Below are 26,709 nucleotides of genomic sequence, written 5' to 3'. Positions count from 1 at the left end.
CATACAATTGACTGCGTGGCTGAGGATATTTCAAGAAATCAGATTGGTGTGTTTCGTCATTAACTGCTAAAGGCCGGTGAACGTTTAATACCAAACGGTAGCAACAACAATGAACGGATTTGAAAGCTTTCCTGTTTGAAAAATGACAGACTATTAAAAAAAAGCAACACAAGGGCATTTTTTATATATCATCCGGGCATCCATCCATAGTGCAAGGACGGCTTAGTCAGCAGACTCGGGATCTTTCGATTACCTGTTTAAAGACGTCACATCGAAGAATTCTCTAAAAGATGAGGAAAATGCTTATCTAGCGATGGAAAACACTTTGCATAAAACATTTTTAATCGCTTTCGGTTTCATATTTACTTGTCTATCTATGTTCTTCATTAATCTTTGATTGGGGAACATTGCAAAGGGGCGAACGATATATAAAAGTGTGAATAAACGAATAGGTTGACTAGGAAAGTGTACAAAGTGTGTTGATGGCGATTTGTGTGAAATGAAACGCGAAGGTTAACATGCTCTGTCCGCTTAGTGAGGAAATGGAAAAGAGGAGCCTTATTCATCTTTACTTAATTATTGACTTGAAAGTGAAACTTAGTTTTATTTTGCTTGATTTGATTGAACGAATTCAAACTTCCACTGTATCTGAAAGTTGCCCGTACGTCTAGCAGAGTAGGTGGGAATCTCTATTGCTACCGAATCTTTATTCGCGGACTCAAATCTCAATTCGCCAGCGTTTACTTTGCTCGTAGTTGTAGTGAGCGCTTAGTAGCATAGCGCTTGGCATATACCGACTGGGCATATACCCACTAGTCCGCGGCCGCTTCCCTTTTTCTTACTTTTTCCTCACTTAGGCGACATCCCATGAGTACTTGATCGCACAAAAAAAAAAAAAAAAAAAAAAAAACTGAATATTGAGTAGAAAGTAGAATTTGTTTTGATTTTGCTTGATATGATTGAAAAAATTAAAATTCCATTTACTTTTGTAATTTATTAAAAGTTATCAATATAAATTCGCTTATATATAAAATTATAGTGCAATTAAAAGTATATCACGTAACTTCACCTACTTAGAGACATTTAATGAAAAATAAAAAAAATTTAATAAAACCGATTAAGCAAGCTGTACTCGCCTTGAAATAAATATTCGAAACAAAATATAATTCTATTTGTACACTAGTTGGCATAGCGTCTTCTCATCCAAGCATCCCGTTTTCGTTTGTTTCTTTCGTTTGTTAATTTCCGATCATTATGGCGTCGCATGGATCATATGAAAAATCGAAATTTCAACAACGAATCGAGAAAATTTAAAGAGTTAAATATAGTCGAAATTTGGTTGAGTAACTTATTTTAACTTGACTACGCGGCAAAATTATTGATTTATTGAAATCGAACGGTAGGCGCTGGCGCTTTTAATGCTTACCCCTACATGTAGGCATGGATTTATTTATAAGTACTAAAATTAAAATACTTAATTAAATATTTATTAATTTTTTGAATAAAAGGATGAGTAGTTCCTGACGTGGACAAGCGATGCTTTATTAAAGCAAAGGCTAATACCGTGAAAATAATGTAGAAAATACCCAAGCATACAATCGAAAATGTATAGTTGAGATTTTCAAAGCCTAAAATCACACGTAGAAACTTTGCGCTCTTGAACATGCAAAAGATTTCGGTAGGCGGACAAATAGTATCTGAACGGTTGTATCCATACAAAGCTTCCATGATGCCCTCCATACTATGACGCAGGTAGCTGCAATTCATGATGAAACGCATAAAGGGTGAAATGTAAGTACCTTTACCATAACCCATGCCGAACGTGGAGAGTAAAATTAATGGTACAGCCGTCACGGGGCCCATAAACATTGAATTCTATGCAAATTAAAGATTTTAATAAATTACGAACGGCCAATAAATGTAACCAATTATGAATCATTTTACCACTAAATTTAGGCGCGAAGATAATAATAAGCCCAAGCTTTCGGATATTTGACCCGTTAAAATGGCCACTAGATATACCATCACGAAGCGATATAACTCTAATGGTTGATTTGACATTAAGTACACTATGGTTATATACATTAGAGCCATTATTAACATGCTCGGCAGTTTGGAAGTTACCAAAGCTACAAAGTATGAACTTAAACGATACCATTGATTGAAATATTCTCTTTTTAATAATCGGATTTCAGAAGGAACTGAAATAAATTTAAAAAAAAAGAGGAAGAAACAATTTATTTCTTAATACATTTAAGAAGAAGCATAAATCATAAATACTTACATTCTAAGAGTATGGGCATCATTGGCATATACAGATAAGCTATAATTATAGTAAATGCAAAACCGAAATTGAATAAAGCTTTGGTAGCGTCGTTTCCAACACCCGTGTACATGGCACCAACCAACAAAGACATTACGAATTTCACTGAAAATTTCATTTTAAAATAAAACTGCCAAAAAAAAAAAAAAAAAAAAATTATTTAAGAAATAATACTTGTTGCTTAATGTAAGTAATGCAAAATTATTTTACCTTATCCCTCCACATTCTAGTCAACATACGCATCAACAACAATCTGTACTGTTGCCACCAAGTAGATTGTGGTCGCAGCAGCTTTTTATCGATTTCCATTTCGAATTTTTCAATTTCATCAAACGATGAAACTCCCGACGTTGTCTCCGATTTATTACGTCTTGTTGAATTTAGATTATCTGATTCACTTTTAGGCAGCCAACGATAAATTTTACCATTTTCTACAGCATCAACCATAGAACTGTGATAGTCTCCATATTCATGGCAGGCTGTTTCAATAACTTTATGAAATGAAATAAGCAAAATTTTAAGTCTCTTTTCGCCTAAGCGGCCGAATAGGCGAGTAGCTCGCCTAGCAATTCAATGGTCGTGGGCTCAAATCTCAAGCTTTAAACTTAGTCGCCAGTGCCTTAACTCTTTGGTCTTAGAACTTATTCCCTGGTTACATTAATAATAATAAATCTTACTTTTAATATTTACTTTAAAAAGTCTTAAGATAATGTTATTTAGAACAAGTACTTCAAATATCGAATACATTGAAAACTATTGATTTCTTTGTTACGACGAGGCACTCTACAAAATCCCGGAGCACTAAAAAAACCGTATAAAAACTCAAAACTGGTTTCTAAAATTCAGTCCATCCGGAATGTAAGCCAATGAAAAAAGGAATTTCGGAAAAACTGAATGTTAATCAGTAAATTTTTACTTGAAGCTCCAACAGTGCGTTGTGAGATGAACCAGAAGGAGATTAAGAAGGTTAGGTGAATAACCTATTGATTGTTTATTGCTTGAAATTAGCAAAGAACTAGACAGCCTTTACATATAGAACCATTTAGTATGACAGCCATTTTCACCATCACACATACATATATATCTTTCATTTTTGATGTTCATGCTTTTGGTAATATTTATTAACTCATAGCTTTCGCAAGTTCATGTAGATATTGGTATAAAGCTTTTTAAACCCTACACAACTTGTTTTACAGTTTAAGTTTGGTCGGCAGGTTGTAATATGCAGAAGGACTTGGGATAGAGCCCATCTTTTGTTATACGCATCGGTTCAGAATCACTTTCCAAATCGATCTAAGCTTTTCTGTCTGTCTGCCCAATTGCCAGCCTGGTGTCTGATATTTGTCAATGAATTCTTGTGACCAATAGAAAAATAAGTTTTTATGAACCAAGAATGTTTAACTAACTTTTAATATGTTATGATAAAAATTTGTCTTTAATAAATCGTCCATAGATAATTTGAATAACGTCGATTTATTTTTTCGATCCCACCATATGGAGGAGATCTCATGAAAGCGACAAAGCTTAATTTGTGGTTTACTATGACGGAAACACATGGAAAATATTAAGTTTGTTAAATTTTGACCATATTGACGTTTAAAATAATGTATAATTTTTGGTATATTATTAATTAAGCGAAGCGGTATATTATGTCCAACGGTCGGTTATGCTCGGCTAAAGCATTCTTGCTTGTTTTTTATATAACTCTGACTAGATCAACTTTATCACTTGTTGCTAAATCTCTAGCGAGTCGGTAGAGTATAAAAGGGTTTCTACTCAAGCCAATGAGAATGTTTGGGCATGACGTATTGATGGTTTGTTATTAAGTTTTTCATTAAGAAGCCGGTAATTAAGATCTTGAAGCGCATGAGTAATAAGTTTGTATTTTTAGTGAAAATAATTTATTGCTACATCAGCAGGAGAAATGAGTTCACATAAAAGGTAGATAAAAACCATATTAAGATAACTATAGTAATTAATTATAGTAGTTTGGCATAATAGTAATGATATTACTACGTAGAGTAACTAACGTAATTAAGATTTTTCGCAGATACAGTGGCTAGAAGCAAAGTGACGGCAAACGTAAAATACGTACTATATATATCAGGTATCCATTCAAATGTTGGGTTTTCTAGAAGTTTATAAAAAAATTTGTGTGAGTGTACTAACTTCAAAGCTTTTCATAATGGGATAAACCTTTGTTCAATCTTCATAACAATTAATTTGTTCTCTTATTGATATAATAGGTAAAATACCTGGAAGAAATTTTTTCTTTGAAATTTCGAAGCGCGTGAGGCGAGTGTATTGCTAGGAGGAAACAGGTAAAGGAGGAAACAAAGAGAGAGTAATATTTTTTCCTTCGGGAGAAATAGTGTGAATGAGATGCGGGGAAATTACAACTTACTCTCTTTCCTATTGAGTTCTTACGCAGCAGAGCCCCTTTAACTGAAGATTTCCCACGAGGAATACCGTCGGTATTGCTATTTTTTTAATAATTTGCAAAAGACTCCTTTTTTATTAAGCTTTTACGGTGTTATTATCGCTTAATATGCCAGTTAGTACGTATGTCATTTAAACTATGAGCTTAAACATGAACAATCCCAGTAAACCAGTAATGTACAATTTCATGTCGTTCGCAGCGGCCGTCAAACACGGGTTTTCTGACCAAGCGCCGTATGTCTTAATCACCAGCCTATTCGACTTCCACATGATTTCTTCACAATTTCGTTTTAAGATTTTATATTTGAATATTGAGAATTATATCTTAACCACTTAAGCACGTGTCGCCAAGTTCAGTAACAATTGTTAGAGAATTAAAGAGAACTTAAACGTGAGAATAATTTCTCTTATTATTATTTATAACAGTAATGAATATTAGATTTAAAAACTAACGAATTTCTGATTTTCATTGTTGATATTGACTCGTTTTCCTATATGATTTAAGATTCTTCTTCTTCTTCTTGCTCGTCATCTTCCTCTTCTTTTTACATAATACCGGTATCATTGCGTCTTTAGCACAGCCTATATAATAACAGACATCGCCACATTTTGCAACTTCGATAGGACGGATAGTACAAGCATATGCAAAGCAACGCCCACAAAGGCTTCAGATAGGTGCACCTTTTGTTATACAAATCGATTCAGATTGACTTTTGAATTTAAGCTTGTCTGGTCGCCTGCGCATCTTTACTCCTATCCATCATATTCTATATTCCTGTGTTTAGCCTGCAGGTCGTAACTGTTGACATATTTCCATGAAACTTGGAAAACCGTCGTGTTTTAATCCGGGGACGAACGCTATTGAAAATGGTTTGGATCGACGCACTTTTTCGATCAATTCCCTTATCAGGCGTTATTTCAAAAAATTATTATATCATTTTATATATCTACTATTAATAACTAGTGTGTTTGATGATTCAAAAACACGTAACTAAATTATTATTATTATTATGGTTAATTTAGCCAGAGAAACTAAAGTTTTAAAGTGCTAGCATTTAAGGCTGTCAACTCCATTTGTCTATAATGAATTTAAAAATCGCGGCTAGCAAAAACCGCCTGACACGGAAAAAGACAGACAGACGAAGGTTGTAAAATGATTTGGGGTCGTATGCTGATCTTTCTAATTGTATATTAAAATGATAAAATTACACGCACGTCTGCCTTAAGTTCTATGCAAATTAAATTATTGTTTACATTCACATGACGTGATTGATTGCATTTCATTGCTTAAATATTTACAATCTGCTAATAGTTTCTCAGCCGCTGTATAAACGGCCATCTTCGTCATCCGTTAATACAGTAGCACTTTAGCGCATTAGCTAGACAGTGCCGAGTTTAATTACTGTCATTAGTATAGTAAATTCAACAAATACGTGTTAATAATGCACGGGCAATCTAACTTAGTTAACAAAAGGTTTCATTTTAATTAAGAGAAAAAAGGTGATTTGCGAATACTAAACAACATTAAACTAATTCTATATAATTAGTAGATTTAAGTTAAAGCGAAATTCAGTTTATTACCGTTAATTACAGAAATTTTCGATTCTTACGAAAAGGAACTTGACAACACTCATAGTCATAACACAGATTAGATAGACAGTATTACCTTGTCTAGCGGTACATATAAGCCTATCCAGTCAAGCACTATTGCAATACCTCACATTATCGTCAAAATTAAGCTAGCAATAGGAATGAGGTGCACCACAATCGGTACTGGAAACGGACGTGATGCGTGATGCGTTTACAAGCGCGCTAAACACCTAACATGCTCTTGATGCATCGATCAAAAGTTGATATGAAAAACCCTTTTCAAAAGCTTCTGTACCTAGTTATTGGTTGTATGCGCCCTTACTTGTGTGTCCAATGGATATTGGAGGAAGGCGGTCCATCCGTTCTGTATTCTTGTGTTGTCGTACGTTTTCTATTCCTAGGCTCATTCCAATTCCAAATTTTTGAGATATTTTGATGAAATTTAGTACACCTATCGTTTCTTGGCCCTAGGACGAGAGCTATTGAAAATGGTTTGAATCGGACCACTTTTTAGACCGCTTCCCATGGATACGAGTGGGACAAGTAAAGTTGTGGCGAGCATTTAATGGTTGACAATGTTATTCTTATTTTACTTACTGAAATCAGCGGGATTATAAGTTAAGGGGCACGTCAGTCCAATATGCGCTAGATATGGAACAATGTTGGGTACCGAGCCTTGATAAATACATTCACCTTCCGCCATTATATACACCTTATCGAACATTTCAAATAATTTCGCTGGAGGAGTATGTATGGAACAGATAACAGTGCGACCGGCATGAGCTATACGCCGCAATAATGTTACACACTGTGAACTGGAAATATCGTCTAAACCTCTATATACAAAATCAAATTGAAATTGAATGTTTTAAAACCGTCTTATTTGTCGGCATACGTACGTAGTCGGTTCATCGAGAAATATAATGGGGGGATTGTTAACCAATTCCATGGCAATACAGAGGCGTTTACGTTCTCCGCCTGATAATCGGAGACCTTTTGTATTGGCAGCCTTTTGCAAACGAAGCATTGTTAAAATTTCATTAATAATTTGCATTCTTTGTTGTTGCGGTAAAGTTGTACCCAATTTAAGACCGGCCGCAAGCATCATGGACTCTAATACCGTAAAATGAGGATCAATTGTATCGTTTTGCATAATATAACGGGACATTTTGCGAAACGTTTTCACATCGCGAAGATTTTCATTGATCCGTATTTCGCCCGACAATTGTTTTGCTCTAAACGTTTAGGAAGAACATGGATTCTTTATAGCGTTGCATGTAAACTAAAGAATGTAAAAAGTATAGTTTTTCGAGAACTTACCCAAAGCTAGCTAAAATATTGAGCAGTGTTGTTTTACCGGCACCCGAAGGACCCATAATTGCGGTTAATTCGCCCGGTCTAAATTCTCCACTAACACTGTGTAAGATCCTTTTCTTTTCTAATAATAAATTAATAGATGAAAAATCTTGATTACTAATACATGAATTCTTTCACTTTCTAATGCGGTAATTAATGAACAGTTATTAACAGTTTGAAATGATTTCATTATTTCCTAAGCAACTGAAAATTGCAGTCTGTTAGCAATTCACTGAGTAATTAATTAGAAAATAATCAATTTTTTTTTTTTTGTTTTTTTTATAATTACCTTTATCGACATCTGGTACTTCATATGTTAAATTGTGAAATTCTAAATTAACTGGCGGCCAGTTAAGCAAAGACTTCAAAATATTACTCGAATTATTCAAGTTATCTGATTGTTCCACCAAAGTGCTGCCACCGGCGATAACATCGTTACTGTAAGCCAGCGAGCTACCGCTTTGTGAATTGCAACTGTCGTATGAATAACCGCAGCTAATATCTCGCGTTTCCATTATGACGGCTTAATATTTTTGCCTAATTGTTTCGTTTTTATTTTTAGTTTCCTTAATGATCTATCTGGCTGCCTTTTATCTGATTGCAATGTTTAATTGCTGCTAACCGCTTTCAAGTAAATTATAACCTTTTGATCTCCACTATGCTTCAAGGTACAATTTTCAAAGTAATTTCACGCTTTATTATGTATTTAGTTGAGTTGAAGACAAATTAACTGTGAAAAGAGAAAACGATCAATATGTTTAATAAAATAGTTCGCATTACGTTCAAATATAAGAATACGTGAACGACTGAGTTTGGCCTGAAAGACTTACATCTCCTGCTATCCGATAAATTTTCTATTTAATTACAATACTAGTAAAAAAGTGAAGCATAATTTTTCAATTTTGAAAAAAAATTACTAATACTAGTTCTGATCTCTCGTAGGTGAATAGGTTCGTAAAAAGATGAATTGTTGAGGTCGTTTCAATTCTTACGTATTAAGCCCCAACTTGCAAGGAGATGCTCGTCTATTGCCCTTCTGAAGAATGTACGGCAAGTGTTTTTGTTTTCTGTAGCAATTTTTGTAGCAAAGTCGACCAAAATTTCCCGCCTACCAATGTAAAATTGATGATAACGTTATGATGGCTGTTAGCTTTGCATGTTATCTATTTTGTTTGGCTGTGTGTTGGTCAGACATGCACTTTGATAGCCATGAAACGCGAATGCGTTAAATTTATTGTGGAAATATTTTCGATTAGCGGTTTAATTATACAACGTGCATTTAGTTAATATATAAGGTTTTAATTAAGTAATTAGAAGAGGTAGAGATATTGAACAATTAATGTTGAAATCTTGAAAATTATCTTATGTTCCTAAGACGCCCTTCAGAGAAGTGATAACTTAGTATAGAGGAAACATGGTTACTTTATTTTAGCGTCGGTTATATAGTGTAGATATATACATATGTATAGGCGCACGCTGGTATATACGTGTAATGTCAGATGTATGTTAACAACAATGCAATGTTGGAAAACATTGGTGGCCTAAAACAGAAACATAGATTGTTGTTAAAATTAGTAATAGGGCATGCAACTCGTGTACGGGAACATGCTTTCAACAACCGTGCTTATGTGAAAAAAGTTAATAACCTAGGTTGATTTTGTGCAATGCGAGTATGTAGCGGCGTCCGTGCGGTTTTTGGAGCTTGCTTCTGGGCGTTATAGCGGTTTTGCCAGAGTAAAGTACTACGTACTACATAAACATACTACAGCGTCGTGCAAATTTTTATAATTTCATCTGCCGCAGTTTTGTGAGTGATGAAAAAAAAAAACCGATTTTTTCTCCTTTGGAAACCAGAGGCATATCCTTCAAGCAGTTTAGCACCTTTTCAATGCCAACCTGCTTCCAATATATCTGTCAGACTTGAAGTCGATGGCGTAATTTTTATGGCCAGTAGAATTTTTATAACCCGTCTTGGGCAGATGGGCGGACGGAAAGACCGACGTGTTGAAATCGATTGACAGTTTGGTGCCGATCAAATGTATAGATACTATGTGCGGTCCCTGAAGCCAATTTCTTCTCATCATCGATCCTTCGACAGGAAAAAAACTTGTGTTAGTTGCTTTCATTTTTCTTTGCGCATGAAATAAGCTCAGCTAAAAAGAATTGATTATAAGACCAAGATGCGGAATGTTTGCTGACATTCCAAAACTTAATTCGGAGAAACATGAAACCACCAAGGAAAGATTAGCTAATGCTTTTATCTGTTAAATAGTTTCTAATAATTAATAAATTCTTATTACATGTTCTTTAAACCACAAATTAATTTATTCAAGTTATATAATAATAAACTTATTGTGTAGAACGCAACATAAAATGTGGCAGCGATAGATAGATAGATAGATGTAAAGAAAAACCCAAAGGCCGATATCTTGAAATATTTCATATGTGAAGCAATTTATACAAAATAATTGTTTATAGATAAGCCGATTAAGCGCAAATTTATTTATGATTTAAGAAAGCTGAACCTTAATAATAGTTTTTCTGATAATTCGTTTTATGGAAAATACGCAGAATTTCTTCTAATGCAAAACAAAAATCCGCAAAGTAGTTCATTAAAATTGTTTTACTGAAACGCTTAATGATTACAATAATCCGATAAACTATTGAACCTTATTCTCTATGGAACGTTTTCGGTCGTAGCTTGGGTGTTAAGTCATCAAATCAAATTTTGATATTGAGGTTAATAGTGGAGATACGGTTAAGTAGCTGTAAGCATCGTAACACGTGAATTTGAATGAATGAATGAAGGTATAAGTCGCAACGTAATGAACTCAAAATTTTTCGTTGAAACATATTTTGTACGAAGTGATCAGAAAAGTGGAAACCCCGTAAGGTTTGTTGTGGCAATATTTATCTTGTGCCCATCAAAAGAATTCATCGTTTATAGTGCAATGATGCCGGCGCTTGACCCAATCATCCATTAATGTCTTTGCTAGCTTGGTTGGGGACATGATCTTGGAATTTCCTTAAGCACTTTTTCTCTTAGGCTTTCAATGCTCCTCCTTTTCCGAAATGGTAATTTAAAGGCAACAGAAAGGAAAGGAAAGACCGTTCATCTTCTCTCGTCTTGGCTAATATCTTTTCAGCAATAATGAACGAAATTGAACACTTTCAGAATTAATCGCTTGTTACGCTAAAAATGTTTGCCAGGAAGCTGGGTCGATTTTCCGCGTTAACTATTTAGCTGCTAGAGGTAAAGCAATTAGCAGTTATTGAGCATCAAGACTAGGTTCACCTTCTTTTTTTTTTAATTTTATGGCGAATCACTCAGGCGATGTTCTCCACTGATGTATTACGGGTAAGGGTACACCTTTAACGACTGAGCACTCACTATAACCGCGACCAAAGTGAACCCTACCTCATTGAGATTTGAACCCAAGACCACAGACTTTGTAGTTATACTTCTTTGATAATTTCCTTTCATAGCCTGGTGTTTGTAACCTAGAATTCTCAGCGAGTGGGAGTAGAAAATTTTGTTTGCAGCAGAAAATGTTGCACAGACTATTTTTATAATATATTGCGTAGCAACAGCTGGAGAGCATTCAAGAAAAAAAAATACAAGAAAAAATCACATCAGCTTCAAACGGTCAACTTTCAAATACTAATTGTCGTGTAAATTGTCGTAAATTCGTTATTGTTGAATGTTCAAGTTACTATATATCCTTGGTCTATCCCTCTAAACGGTTTTTCAGACTATTTCAAGCCTAAATCATTTTTTAGTTATCCCGGTCCTCACAAATATAATTAAGGTAAGCGTCACGACGTACGCCACTAAAATCTTAAGTCATCCGAGTCCGAGCGAGCACATTGCTCGCTTTCTTCCCTTAATAGGGAAGCATGATCGTTTAAAGAGCATAGTCAGTATTGTCTTCATAAATTAAAAGTTGAACTCAACTGATCTGCACTGGCAGTCATCGTTAAGTTTAAATTTGAGATAAGATTCTAATATTTATCGTAAATTCGATTAACAGGAAGATTCAGTAAATAAACGTAAAAGCATTTATACTTCACCACTACAGAAATGCATTTGAGTGCAATTAACTTTTCATCAGCGACTTTTTTAATTAAAACACTTTCATGCAATACTTTTGCACATAAAATGACCTAATACTTTAAATAGTCAGCATTCGTCAAAAAAAGAAGATGTGTAAAGGAAAGATTAATAACTGGTCTTTATTAAGCGCATGGCGTTGCTGCATATATTTTTATACATTATTCGCTTATATCTTATCTTTTATGTCATCATTCCGTCTTAAATGCCTAGGAACACTGGCTGGAGACTGTTCCTGATAATATTGTTTGCAATATTTTAAATACTAGAACTATCGCGTATGTTATTTTGGTCCCTTTTTCATTTTTGATCTCCAACAATGTGCGTGCCTCATATTGTGTCCGCCTACGTAAATGTGTAGTATCTGTGGTAAACATTCGCCCGTTCGCAAAAATGAAGAAATCGCCTACAAACTTGAAGAAAAATGGATGAAAATGAGCCAAAATTTTCAAAGAACACGCCTACAACGCCTACATATCCATGTAACAAAAACTGTGAACACAAAGTGTTTTTTGCTTGCTTCTCATAAAGTACAGCACATGCACTGTACACAAATATAAATTTCCACTTTTATTCTAAAAATAAAAAAAATCAGCCGAACCCACCCAATATTATGGAGTACGAAAATTGTTCCCCTATTTTTAGGATCTCAAAGATGGGCATAAAGGTTCGGTCACAACCGAATATAATTTTTTTTACTTTGTTTTTATTCGGCCTAGTTTTTAAAGTACTCATAATATATCAAAAGAAGATCGAACATTCAGGTGGCTCTGGCGAACATCTGCGTGGAAATTTCTCACCGTGACAGGTGAATTTGTGACAAAATGATAGGTGTTCTCTGGAGATGGTCTTAGTTGCTAAGCTAATGTGGGCGCGCAAGGAGATCCTAAGCATTTTTTAACCATGGATTGCTTGAGTCAAATTGCCTCCATTTTAAGGACTGTGACGCTTCCATAGGGGGATCAGAGCGTTTCTCTAATATGTATAAACAAAACGTCGGTACTTCTAGGGTTAAAGCACAGCAAGAAATTTGGTTTTTTATCTTGTTCCTTACTCCGTCCGCTAAATATCAAAAAATTCACACGAGAAAAATATGATTTTATTACTTGTTGATTAATGCACGCAATGTAAATAAAGGCAAATTTATTTTGTTGACTTTTCTTATATGCTACTGACAAGGCACGTTTTGCTTTTTCAATCTGAAAACACGCGAGTGAAATGTATTCATCTGTTACTATTTTGAATATAGATCTCAAAATTTCACTTCAGTTAAGTGCAACTCATACAATTGTTTCCTCTTATAATTTTGTTTTTGTTGTTGTTAATATTTCAGCACATAAACTTTTTTTGCAATTTCGTTTATCACAGACAATTAGTTATTATTTTTGATTAAATGCCTCGTATTCACATGTAAATGTAAACAACACCAACAACAACAATCTTTTATTATTGACGAAAAAAATATTAGCCCTTTTATGAGACGTTTCTCGACGATAAGTAAATAATTTTTTTTCAATACATTTCCTACGTACATCATGTACTATATATTTATAATTATTTTTAGTCCCTTTTTATTATATATTTTTATTTATATTTAAAACTATCGGAGACGTACTTTTTCACCTCTTTTCAACTTTGAATCGTTCCTGAAGAAATCCACTTGAACACTGCTTCGTACGACTGAGTGCGACATGTAATGCAAGCTTCAATTCAAGAGCTTAGCTTGTTACTGTTACTGTGACTGCGACTGTGAACTAAACACAGAAAAATATTCTAATGCCACGCGACTACACACACTGTACACATACGTGCATTTATATGTATGTAAACATTTTATTATTAAGTTCTCTGTGTGTGATAAATTCACAAAATGAAAATAAAAGTAAACTAATTTGATCGTTTCGTTTGAACGAGAGTATCCTACAGTGAATACTCACTTTCCCCATCTATAAATGAAATTCAAAGAAAAAGTGAAACAGGACATCTTTCAATATCACTGAAATCTGATACTGTTATCTTGACCTAGTGATGCGGCAACGAATTTTTACGTTTGTGCCTTATTTCGAAAGTGATGGACGACAAGTCTTTCTTCTTTGCTACAATGATGCGCGTGCTCAAAAATGAATTCATTTACTGCACTTGTACAACAAATACATTTCAGTTTTGACAAGGTTAAACAGGACGGGAAACTAAATCACTATCCACAAGAAAAAGCTACTAAGCTAATAAAAGTGTTCAAGTTCTTCCTACAGGAACTAGTTCACGTGGGATTCGCATGAATAGCATCGCCAAAATGTGTTGTGTCTCTGTGGAAGCTGCCTTTTGGACATTGAACCGAAAATTACCCTCCCACCTGTTTTTTTTTTTCACACGACTAAAAAGTCTTAGTTGATTGTTTAGCTGATGTCTTGAGCAATCATAACCTTCATAAATGAGACAAATGGAGACAATATTGAAAGAGTTGTGTACAAATCGGAGCATTTGCTAATAGATATTTATTAATGGATGACTTATTGTTTACTCGAACGTTGGTTCGATTCTTAAGCCGGTATCCGAAAATGGGCTGGGATGGCTTTAAGAAACGAGGAGATGGAATTTGAAAATTGCCTGAGATGTGGGAAGAAGTGGCTTTCGTTGATCTGTTCACTCATTTTTGACCACAAACAAACGGGTCGAACTGATTTATGCTTTCAAGTTTATAATCATATATGTATAAAATTTTCCGATTTGTGTACATCTCTTTCAGTACACATATATCATTTAAATTTTGAACTACTGCTATTGGTTTATTATTGTGATTTCTGAAGGATTGAAAAAGGTTCTCAAATAAGCTAAAGAGCTTTGTTTGATGTTGAAGTTATTTATTATACCAACTTTCTTTCTGTTTATTTATGAGAAATTCTTCAAGCGTTTGGCGCACAATGCGTTCCATAATGCAATTTTCGAAAAATCAATTTGGAGAAGCGTTAAACTTGTTCAAGAACAATCGATAGAAAAATGAGCGAAAACCCTAAAAATTGTACAAATTAAAATAAATACATTTTACATTTATCAACAGTAGTGTATTGTGGCTGCAAATCGTGGCTAGGTAGGGTATCCATGGTTCGTCTTAGAAAGTTCATACAGCTTTTCGGGTTTCTTTGATAAATCATGATATTTGTTTTGTTTGTGTACAAACTTTCAATCGTTAGAAAAACGATGTTAAAAAAACTATTAGAAAACCAACTCATTGAGCATCAAAATGTGCATATATGGATATATGAATTGATCGTTTGCAACAGCTTAAGACATACCAACGTATTCTAATTTAATCATTGAGATGATAATAATAACCTACAGGTGGTAAACAGATGAGAATGCAGACAGTGTTGTCGAGCGGGAACGTAAGATTGTAGAACGAAGTGTTGCTGAGGAAAGGTGATAAAATATTTTTGGACCGGTGCTCTGTTCTCTCTTAAGCCTTAAGGAATAGGTTTTTTTTTTTTTTTTTTTTTTGGTAATAGTAAAAAGATTTTAATATAAAGCATTTAAAAACCATTTCTGTTTTAACACATTTTCCCTTAAACTTCTTGTGATGAGGGTGTATTAAGCTTATGCAAATGTGCGGAACATCTAGATGGATTTGAAACAAATGCACTTTTTATCATAACAAGCGATTTCGAATTTTTCTCTGAATCGATTTAACCACGTCTGTCTGCCTGATCATTGCTCTTTTATTCTTATACGCGATCTCCAAATTGAAGTTTTCAAAATATTTTTATAAAATCGAAAATGGATCCTTTCAGACTATTTTTATGCATATTCCTCATATAAGGACCTATGTTGAAGAAGTCGTTCCAAGACGATATTTTGGTATATTAAGTAAAACATTTGAGTCTTTTTTGGACCCTCTCCCTTGCAAATGTTAAAATAAAGTTTTATTAAAACAAATGTAGACTGCACTGGTCTGTTTTTCAAACCTTTCTATGGCCACAAGTTATCTCTTCATTTTTATGGTTTTTTATTCTATGACAAAGTTTACTAAAGAATTACATTAGCCAAAGTAACGTAGAGTATTCAATATTGGGCATTGCCCGACTTCTTTTAATTTATTTTCGTGTTCAATATATGATTTTAAACTAACGTTATCTTTCCATTGTGCAAAATTAATTTGAAATATATTGAAATAACCGGAAACGGTTGTATTTCTGATTGTCGCATAGTACTTTGCAATAAACATTTTTAGTAAAAAAAAATTAATTACATTTACTCTTTATGCACATCAAAGGAGGGCAAACATTAATCTTTCCATCATTCTCTCTGTAAGTGAAAAAGAATCAATCGCTTGAAGTATTTTCAATAGTACAAGATGCTAAGCAAGCTAATCGTGACTGTCTGTCCGCAAGTGTGTATAACACACATTGGTCAGAAAGATGTGAGGGAAGAGCAGGAGATGGGGAGTGGCCGCATTCTATGAGATGTGTGCTCAACTCGCCTTTATCGACTGAGCATTCACTATAGCTAGCCTATCGAACAAGGTCTACCGCACTGAAGGTTGGATCCGCGAACGCCGACTGCGTAGTCGCGACTCTTATCTAAATGTATAATTTTTTCTGTGCAAGAATTCTCGAATAGAAAGCTAATAAATGGAGCACACGTTTATGGCTTAGACTTACATCATGCAAAGGGACGTAGATTCCTAACGTATGCGGAAGCAATTGTTATAAGGTTGAAGAAAATTAAAACGAAGGACGAAACTCCAAGCTCAATAATTTAAAATTGAGATATCGAGTACATATTAAAGCAAGCACTTCTAAGATCCATTTCGAATATGGACAATTAGCACACTGATGATCTTTGTATATCTACTTAATAGGGAGCGTACTCAAGGTTTTCTTTAAGCATCAAAGTCAGTTAATGTAATATTTTGCACTGCCTCAGAAATTGCTTTGTCACTATAAACTAAAAATGTTATTCATCTCGAAAAATAAATTAATGATTGATTGGTTTTTGCCGGAAGAGTTCTCCTATGATGTTGGCTTCGACTGCTCTTTACATAAAAGAGAATATTAAAAAAGATTTCTATAAAAAGAGAAAAAACAAGCAAATGAAGTGAATATTTTTTCTCTTAAAGTTTTTTTATCAAAGCAATAAGCTGAAGGCATCACGTGCCGCGATTTTTTATTATGTTTTCTTTACAACAATTACAGAGCAAAAAAAAGTTTTCTCACTATTGATGTCTGTAGTGCAACATCGTCTCTCAAAGTTCGATGCAGATGTAGTTTACGTGAGCTAAGCATTATTAGGAGCTGGTTACCGTTTCTCTGCTGGCAATTGAAACAGAAATCATTTTTCAGACTTTGCTTAATACCAAGACTGATCTGACTGAACACTCGTTCGAAATTTGTGAAAAGTATTCTGCAGTGCTGTAAGCGTCAAGGTATGTCCCATTCTTAATATTAAAATTTTTTTTTTTGTTTTTGCAATGAATTCACGAATTAATTTCATAGGTATGCGTATAATTAGGGCGCAAACTTGAATAGGCAGAAACATTGTGCTTCAAAAACAATATATGTCCACTACGTGTAATGAAAGGCTTAAGTTTTTCACATCTGTTTTTAGTTAGTTTTCCCATTAAGTGTGCCGGCAGGTTCTAAAGAAAACTAAATAGTGGAGTGAAAATCGCTGAAGGTAAGTAAATTGTATTCTGAATTGCTAAGCTAAAAACTTTAAAGCATATGATCATCTACTGACCATTACAGGCCGCTCAAAACGGAAAGAATGATTAGTAAGTGGCTTGCAATCAAGGTGTGGCTCCCCTCCCGAAAATATTACATCCAGCTTTAGGTCACGAGTGGCAAGGGCTTTTGTGAATGCATGCTGTACGGTTTCAAGATTGTTTTTAATCGACTTTTATTTTTATTAACTTATCAAAATAGTTGTTCTTCTTCACTTTAGACATTCTGGTTAAACGTGAACGCGAAAAAATTGTCTGAGCTTTAATAAGATCAAGTGTTAGCTGACGTTATTGTTTGGCACTCGAATTTTTTATTAATTTATTGACTGTAGATGTTATAGATACCTTTGAACGCGTGTCATCATCCGTCACGTTCTGTTAATTTTATTTTATTTTTTTTTTTTCAATATATGAACAAGTGCAATTCAATGAAATGTTGTGTTCCAAGAAGAAATTGAACATTTGAACTAAATAAATTTGATTCAAAAAGATTATAAATTTATCCGAATTGCAATAAAGAGCCAACCACTAGATATGCTGTCTACCAGAACAAAAGGTAAAGAACAAAGGTAAACAACAAAAAATCAATCACCGGCCACGTACAAATAGATGGATATCAAGAATCGAAATGAATAAAAAGAAGAAATGCTTCGAAAATATACGAATATATAAATGTGTTTGTGTGTATGTGCATATGCGTATGCTTATGTGTGTGCATCAAAAAATACCTACGTAGTACAAAGAGAAATTTTTCCTTTGTCTGCATAGCCACGTATTATGAGGAAAATTTATTTCTTCTGATATCAAAATGGAATTAATTTTTTTGGTTATCACCAGAATATTCGAAACACAATCAACCATGATTTATTACATCATTTCAGTTAATTGTCATATCTGATTATGTTGTCAAACAGTATGTTACAACAGTGGCGGATTTTAACATTGTTTTCATTATTAATATTATTACCGTTACGTCGTTATGTCGTTGTTACGCTAATGCTCTCCTTATAATTACCGTTTGCTAAACTTCCTCTGCGAAGATATTTCGCACACCACCAAAAACACTTACACCAACCCAAAATTTCATAGATATTTGATAACTGTAAACAATGGAGACACAAACAGCATGTACGCACAAGCGACGCATAGCCAAACTATATAGAAGTAGGAAGAAACGACATAAACATTGAATTATTTGCTGCTTGTTATCAAATTGCATCTATTCCGTTCGAATTGCTCTGAAACTTGGTTTATTCAAGCAGAAAGCCAACTGGTGTCAAAGCATATCATTCAGATTTTGACCGGCTTACCATAGGAAGTTGTTATGTCGTTATTTGATTGCATACAAAAACCATTAACAAGTAACAAATAAGAAGAACTTAAAGAGGGCAACCGAAACACTTCTTAAATGAAGACTTTAGGCTAGAGCAAGTTGTACAGGTACATCAAGGAACTGGCTAAGAATATTCATTCGGATTGACCGACTGTAATATAAGGAAAGCTAGGAAGAGAAGTTTCGGAGAAGTTTCATCCAGAAACGAAATACGCTCATCCGAAGCCTTATCAAACAATAAAACGTACTATACGGAACTATCTGACTACCGTCATTTTGATATTTTTCAGATTTCAAGGTTCTAAAAAACACTTTTAAAGGATTGTGACGTTTTAAAGTTTTCTTCGGAAAATTTTTATTTGAAAAGACCCGTAAATAGCTATAATCATTTTTTTCTACCTGTTCTAGCTTTCGAGATGCCCACGAAATGTCAAAACGAGTCATTTTCATCTCCTCACAACCAACTGAAATTTGGCATAAATAGTCCTCGATCAATTGAGAGCCGCATGGCCTAATATGGGTATAATTTTCCTGCGTGCACGTCCACAACAGTTGAAATACTGAAGCAAAATCCGAAAAAAATCAACAAGTTTTCCATATTTTCAAGCCCTACGTCACTTGTGGGACAAGGATTTATTATAGTTTGTGCGGATGTACGCTACGCCCAGAAAAACTTGCGATAGATTTATCTTCTAGTATAACTTTCCATTCAGAATTACCTTCTGAATCACGTTCAGTATCGTTTTCCGTAGCTCTTCAGATGTTTTGATGAAATTTGGGACGCGCCCCAAGCGTAAAGCGTTTATTTTATAAATGTAGGAATAACATAAAAGTGAATATTAGTTTCGTTCAACAGTGTAAAATCCTTTTTACACCTACGACATTAAGATGTACAAAAGGTATTAATATTAAAGGTTGTTTAGTAAACCTTAAATCGGATCTATTTCCCAACGCAACTATTTAACCCATAAATATAGACATGTTTGTGGATTGATAAGGACTGGTTATGAAGTAGTACATTTTTCGAACTGATCATGCTAATGCTTCCGGAAATTATATGCGTACCACCTGTTTGGGAATAGTTCTATAGAGTCCACCAGTAAGTTATAGAGGAAAATAAAAAAAAATTCTCAGTTTTTTCAACTTGCTTTAGTCGTTTAGCTATTCTGAGCATATATGTGGCTAGATTACGCCCTTCAAAGCTTTTAATCTTGGATTATTCATGAATCAAGGAGTCTTTGCACCAAATTAAAGCTTGCTACTGAACCGAGAAGAAAAAATGTGATCATAGGTATTCAAAGCGTATTTCATATAGATACAAATCAAAAAAAGTTTTGTAACAATGCACGCCCCTATCATCAACCCGAAAAAGTATCAAATTGATGTGCTGGGTAGTTTTGGTGTTAAAGCCGCTATAATGCATATTTATGACTCATATTTGAATAAATTAACAGGTTATTATAAAATGCGAATATTCACATTCAAACTTGAACTTTGACAATGAAACAACACTTTGCTAGGCTAGCTAACAATATAGTGTATATAATGTATCACACAATGTACGTACATAGTTAGGAAAATCAGATATTTTGATAAATTAAGTCTCACTAAAAATTAGCCTAATGTCCGTGATTTCTATGTGCAACTATTTGTTGACGAATAAAGTTGAATCGCGGTATTCGATCAAAAAAGTTGAGAACAAGCAATAAAATGTTTTTTTCTTTATAATCAAATTGTCAACGAATTGGAAAAAACCTCCGCTCTCCGAAAAGTTATAATTCTTTAATTACTATAATAATTACTATCGTTAAACTAATTTTAGAAACTTTGCGGATAAACACGTAGCATTGGAAAAGGGGCATAACAATATTATTCTGTGAATAGCTGTTTGGGTGCATTATTTCAAGAAATAAGATTTGCGGCTGTGTTTATTACCCGGAAAAAATCGCCAGTGGAACGAATATGATGCAAAAGGTGAAAATGCGCGAATATCTCTCAAAAATCAAGATCATGTTGACACTTTTCTGTTAACATCGCGGCCACCACGTCGAACTGTTAATAGGAGATGTTATTTGGATGCTGTAAAGGCAATGAGATTTATTAGGAAAAATAAATGCAGAACAATTTGCTTTTTTTATCACTGTAGTGTACAAGACGACTTAAAGCAAAGTCTAGTAGACCGAACTAGAAGTTTACAAAGAATATAATATGCATGGTACAGTGTTGGTTCATGGAATATTTCAGACAGCGTTCTCATTAGGCTAACTGGCAACGTTAAATTATGCCGGACGACCTCTACCCATATGTTATACTGGATGATCGAGTAAGAGGTTTTTTCTCTAAAACTTTACACAAAACTGATGTTTGTGCTCAGTATTGCTTGCTTAAGCACCATGCAAACATACAACGTACAGAAATTGTTAAAACTTATTACGAAAATAATGAATCCATTCGGTCTACGCCTCGCACATATATAGGATATTTGATTAAATGCCTTCGTAGATAAGAAAAACTTGTTACGGTGATAAAAGTTAACTCTAGGGGTGGATTGTGAGCTGAGATGGAAAATTGGCGTTGCAGTTACCTTCAGTGGGGAATGGCCTTATTTTCCAAGATTGCTGGTGTTACTGGGGAAATAAGAGTAGATTTAGAGTACAGTAGAAAAGTGCCAGGAAGTTGATTGTGCCTCAAAAGAATTTTGACAAAAGTCTCGAAAGAGTAATTTGCATGGAATTATTATTGAATAGCAATTTTTTATGATCCAATATCCAACATAAAAATAAAATCGTATTGACAGCTTTTGCGGGTTTATTTCTATACACGCCACCGAGGAATAAGGGGTATATTCCTTTTATCAACACATTGAGAATACCCAGAACGAAGCTTCAGAGACTACACAAAATTTGTATATTTTTGATTAGCATAAATTCTAGAATTGATCCGTTTGGGTGTCTGTCCGTCTATGTGTTCTCCACGTAATGTTCTCCATGTAGTCTCTATATAACAAAAACTGTGAACAACTTTGCTTTCCGTGTTTTTTGTTTGTGACTCGTTCACGATATGAATTTCCACTTTTACTTAGAAAATAGAGAAAATCAGCCACGCCCAACCAAGGTTATAGAGTATGAAAATGTACTTCTTCTTCTTTTTTTAGGATCACGGTGATGGGTATAAAAAATTTGACGCTAAACAAAACAGTATCACAAAATTCGAATAATCGCATGCATTGTTGGCCGCTAGTCTTTAAATACTACGCGTATTTGAGAAGAAAAAGTAAGTTCTCTGATAAGGAATAGTAAAATTTCACTCAAATTTGCAGCCTCAGTGGAAGCGATAAAATAAACTCGATGCATCGTTATCTCCGGTATTTATAGATAAAATAAATGCGTACCGGCTTTTTACAAATGAAAAAAAAAAAAACATTTGTCTATAAATTTTTTTTTATTTTTTGGTTGAGTGGTTTCAGATAATGGTTAATATAACATAAAGGCCTCTGCATTGGTATTGTATTTAAGTGAAGACAGAGAGAGAGAGAGCGCTGCTTAGAAAATAATCTCAGTAATGCACTTACAATGCGTCATTGACTCTTATGAGATAAAGAAAAAGGAAATTAGAAAATTCAAAATTTTCTATTTGTATGTCTAATGCACAGGCTATGGTAGACTTATTAAACATTTGCAACGTGCGGAGATGCTCATCGAGCATGCTACATAGTACGTAGATTTTAATAGACACTGAACCGAGAAATTTACTTAGAAAAGCATGTCGGTCTGTTTGCCAATTCAAATTACTATTGCTTATATATATATATATATATATATAGCTTAATCAGTTGAATGTCGCGGCCTCATAAATGGTGTTGCAAAAATTAGGTGCACACGTTATACTTGTCATGGAGAAACGCTAATTGTGACGAGAACGCTCTTCGATGAAAGCTTATTAGTTACGAATTTGGTGAAAGAGAACAAATTAGTTGCGATATATTTCCTCTTCGAACTCAGACAACACGATACACGAACGCCGGCATTTAATTGTCCCGTTCGTTGAGAAACATAACAACGTACACATTTTTGCTTATTTCAAATGTTTTTTAGGAATGCATTGCCGGGATGCAGGAATGGCTCGAAAGGTAATTACAACGAAGTCCGCAAAATTAAATTAAAAAAAAAATTGGAATAAAACGGAATGAGGTAAGAGTTTTCGGCCGAGAACTTTTAGAAAATCTGATATGCTTCCTCTTCTTATTCGTCTTGCTGTTAGATATTGCGCGAATTTGTATAATGATCGTAATATCGTAATGAAGTAGTTTAGAGGGGGATAACGAAATTCGGCGAAAGCCGAATATAATTTCTATTCTGTTTTATTTTGTTACATTTGTTTTTAATATTTGTTATAAATTTTAGCTATATTTCTAGATTTGGTGGCGATGCAATGAGGAAAGAATTTACACATTATGCTATAATCAAGTGACACATACACACACATACACACATACACATACACAAAGTAATAAATGACTTGAGGTCAGCATAGGACAATGAACCGAATTAGTTCAAACGTACATTAGCGTTCCGCTATACTGAGAATTGTCATATTTGAAATTGTGCGATTTTATTGCTTCTTTTTTAAAATATATATATTTCGTGCACATGTATAGCTTTCTTCAATTATTAACCGTTATTGTGATTTTATTAAAGCGCAAAACAAAAGGCACTCACGTCGACACACGCGATGTATTCATTACAATATTTTTGACTTGTTGCGCCGACTTGTAAATTTCAACTGAAACCTCGTGAAGTTCCTAAGAATACAATATAGCGAGCCTCACGAGTCTCACACCAAAAGTACCTTATTGTACAGGCGATTGCCTAGTCATTGTGTGATATAAGTAAAAGCATTTAAGCATACTAAGGTTTGGCATTCTTCATGTACTTTGTTTGTTGTTGTTAGCAGTTGCACACTACACCTTTATCAGAATAAAAGAATTTTTTGTTTTTTTTTTTTTTTTTTGCCTCTAGAGTATGTCTCTTTCTTTTTCTACAGTGCATTTCAAGCAAGAACGCGGCTTTTGTGTGGACGCATTAACGACAATCTTTTTTACTTTTCAATGTTGGATTCTTCTCTATTTTCTATTTTTCCTTCTTTTTACTTTGTACACGACTTTTACATATGTTTTTTTTGTTTTTATTTTGTTTTTATTTTGTTTATTTATATCTAAACGTGATAGTCGGTATGAATGCACGCCTCTACAAGTGTGCGTTCAGACAGATAAATGAACGTTGAAATAACATATGATATATTCGTTAGGAGCGTGTATGCGTTCAAAAAGTCTCCAGCTTACCAATACACTATTGCTAATACTCGTTGCATTGCTGTTCGTGTGCATATGTATTGAAAAATTTATGAATAGGTTGTAAATCTAGTTTGGGCTTGAGTTGAACTTGTTTTATTTATCCTTGTGCGATGCATGTGTGTGTTTTTGTCTTGGGTTATCAGGAAAGCCGTTACGGACAGCTGTAAGTAAGTCAGCGCTCTAGTTTGCGAGTCAAGTTCTTTTGTAGAATGATTGCGAGAAAGTCTTAAGGTACGATGGTCACTCGCTAAGTCAAAAAGATATAAGCTCGTCTTGGCAATAGCTACAGAAGTTTCACTTTATCAACGTAACGTTTTTTAAGCTCCTTCCTTCATTTCAAAAGAAAGTCAATCAACAAACAATATATTCGCCTTCGGTGGCTACTACTTTTCCCATCGCTTAGGCAATTTTCAAATTCCATCTTGAGAAAATAGATTTTCGTTTGAAGCTATTCGCAAAAAAATTCATATTTGCTTATCGTCATAAGAATGGCAGCATCGTTCGAGCAAACAATAAGTCGTCTATTAAAGAAAAAGTCGCCTATCAGGAAGAAGTAGCCGGGAGAGTATAACATCCCTTCGAATTAATCAGGAAAAGTAAAGTTTTCCTTAAACTGAGTCTTTTTTGGCGCAGAAGTATACCGAGTCAAAGCTCTGGGAAACTGTGTTGCCTATGCTTTAATCATAAGAATTTGAGAATTGCAATTTTCTTCGGATTAGTTTACCCGATCAATCACAGGCAGGTGATTGCTTTGTTACTCTTGAATTCTGCTTTACCATCTCGATGAAAAATTTGATAAAATTATTCCTTAATCCGAAAGCAATGGAGAATACCGTCCGATTGTCTGTTTACCATAATTACTCGGCGTGTTTGAATGTTTTGAAGTGAAAATAGTTCACACTTTTAGTTAGCTTTTGCACCAAGGCGTACACCTTCCCCTTATTATACTTTATGGCGAAATTAATAAATGTCAACTAAATAATTATACGAATAAAATAACCAAACTAAAATTAAATTTCCGCCGCACTAGTCACAATAAAACACTTCGATATCAATTACGCCATAAAAACCGCTTGACGAAAACACGGTTTGTGACGCGTCCTTGACGCTGTACGGAATATGTTTGTAAGTCTGACAATTAAAAAATTTAAAACATAACAGCGGTAATCTCCTTTGCCTCGTTTTGCCCATATACAGTTTAAGGAAACTGAATAGTGCATAAAGGTAAACTGGATCGCTGAGACATAATAATAGAGAAACAATTCCGTTTATACAATATTGTCTTTAAGTTCGTATGGAGAGATCGCCGCGCTAAATAAATACATTTCAAATAAATTTCGTCTCGTTTGTGTGTGTATTACCGTTCCTTTTAAAATCCATTTTTGGAATAAATTAAATACAATACTAACGAAGGATGCAGGCATGTTCAGTTCGTCAACAGGCTTGCAGCAACTAGAAAAAAGTATCAGACATCCCATAAAATAGGTATGTTGCTAATGTATGTTAGGTCTCAATCGACCTAAGGATGTCCGTCTGCCTGTCCGCCTGTTTGTCTGTCGGTTTGTTTGACGTCAAATTTGGCAAAAGCGCTAGATGTTATTGTAGACAGGGTAATTTTGAAATTCAGTAAAATTAATTAAAGGACACGCCCACAGTATCATGTAAAAAAAGACCACGTCTCTTTTTAATAGCAGTAAAAAAAATCTGTTATTTTACTCATTACTGATAAACTGAAGCATATAAATATTCTAGTTCAATACAAAGGTTGTAGGTACAGTAGATTCGACTACAGCTAAACATAGTTTTTTTAAATAAAAATAAAATATTTTGTTAAATTGCAATTGAACAGACGTGGTACCTACAGTTAGTAAACGTCCAGTTGTAGGAACGCTTTTAAAACAATTTCCTGTGATTGGTGCCAGATAGTCTGAGTGGTATTGAGCTATTTACTCATAAGACAGTGGCAGTCATAGCATTATTGGTAGAACATCATTTGATAGTTGACTTGTGGATGTAGAAAAAGCATACGATTTTTTATCTCCCATAAGTTCCGGACGTTAGAAGGACTTGTGACATTTACAGCAAGACCTGACATCGAAAGCAACGGGTAAAAAATAGAGAGTTGTCGTTTTCGATTAAGAAAAGCTTGGGAAAGAGGTGTGGCGTAAATAAATTGTACCATCGTTGTAAGTTCGAACAGGCATTATGAAGCTGTTTAAAGAGCATTCTCTTTGCAAAGATATGCATTCTCTTTGCAAATTTTTAGGTGCTAGAGAATCTTGTGATTAACTCATCCATCTGCTGCGATTTTTGAAAATATAGAAACTAAGTGATAAAGTGTGGGTATCTTATGGAAAAAATGAACTAAACATATAGAATCGAGAAGAAATTTCATATTGTGATGAACCTTACCTTAGTTTGATGTCAAGAAATGGCAAGACACCGTTATTGTTGTGCGGTCTTTGTTAATCAGTACTATTATCTAAAA

At 34.3% G+C, this 26,709-nt stretch overlaps 1 protein-coding gene across 10 annotated transcripts; it reads right to left on the bottom strand.

Moving 5' to 3' along the window:
• Positions 1-999: 999 nt before the first annotated feature.
• Positions 1,000-23,655, bottom strand: LOC119635309 (ATP-binding cassette sub-family G member 1). 10 transcript variants are annotated; one of them, XM_038030072.1, is made up of 10 exons: positions 23,431-23,531; positions 17,881-18,076; positions 7,998-8,438; positions 7,673-7,790; positions 7,252-7,587; positions 6,950-7,188; positions 2,534-2,814; positions 2,285-2,453; positions 1,945-2,201; positions 1,447-1,875 (listed from the first exon to the last, which is right to left on the bottom strand). In XM_038030072.1, the coding sequence occupies exons 3-10, from the start codon at positions 8,221-8,223 to the stop codon at positions 1,447-1,449; spliced, it is 2,055 nt and encodes a 684-aa protein (XP_037886000.1). In that variant the 5' UTR covers positions 8,224-8,438; positions 17,881-18,076; positions 23,431-23,531. The 10 variants fall into 10 exon arrangements, with proteins under 10 accessions (XP_037886007.1, XP_037886000.1, XP_037886002.1 ...); XM_038030074.1 differs by having other exon boundaries at positions 17,881-18,002; XM_038030076.1 differs by lacking the exons at positions 17,881-18,076; positions 23,431-23,531 and adding exons at positions 10,743-10,747; positions 13,435-13,539.
• Between the last annotated feature and the right edge of the window lie 3,054 nt (positions 23,656-26,709).

The sequence above is a fragment of the Glossina fuscipes genome, unplaced genomic scaffold, assembly GCF_014805625.2.
Source record: "Glossina fuscipes isolate IAEA_lab_2018 unplaced genomic scaffold, Yale_Gfus_2 26, whole genome shotgun sequence".
NCBI classification, from domain to species: domain Eukaryota; kingdom Metazoa; phylum Arthropoda; class Insecta; order Diptera; family Glossinidae; genus Glossina; species Glossina fuscipes.
The sequence above is the reverse complement of the archived record's forward strand: the minus strand, read 5'-3'. Positions and strand labels throughout refer to the sequence as shown.

Coding starts and splice junctions, on each gene's coding strand:
- LOC119635309 (XM_038030070.1), bottom strand. CDS start 8,223: ATGGAAACGCGAGATATTAGCTGCGGTTATTCATACGACAGTTGCAAT. Junction 7,791..7,997: donor AGTACCAGATGTCGATAAAG/GTAATTATAAAA, acceptor ATTTATTATTAG/AAAAGAAAAGGATCTTACAC. Junction 7,588..7,672: donor AATATTTTAGCTAGCTTTGG/GTAAGTTCTCGA, acceptor CTAAACGTTTAG/AGCAAAACAATTGTCGGGCG.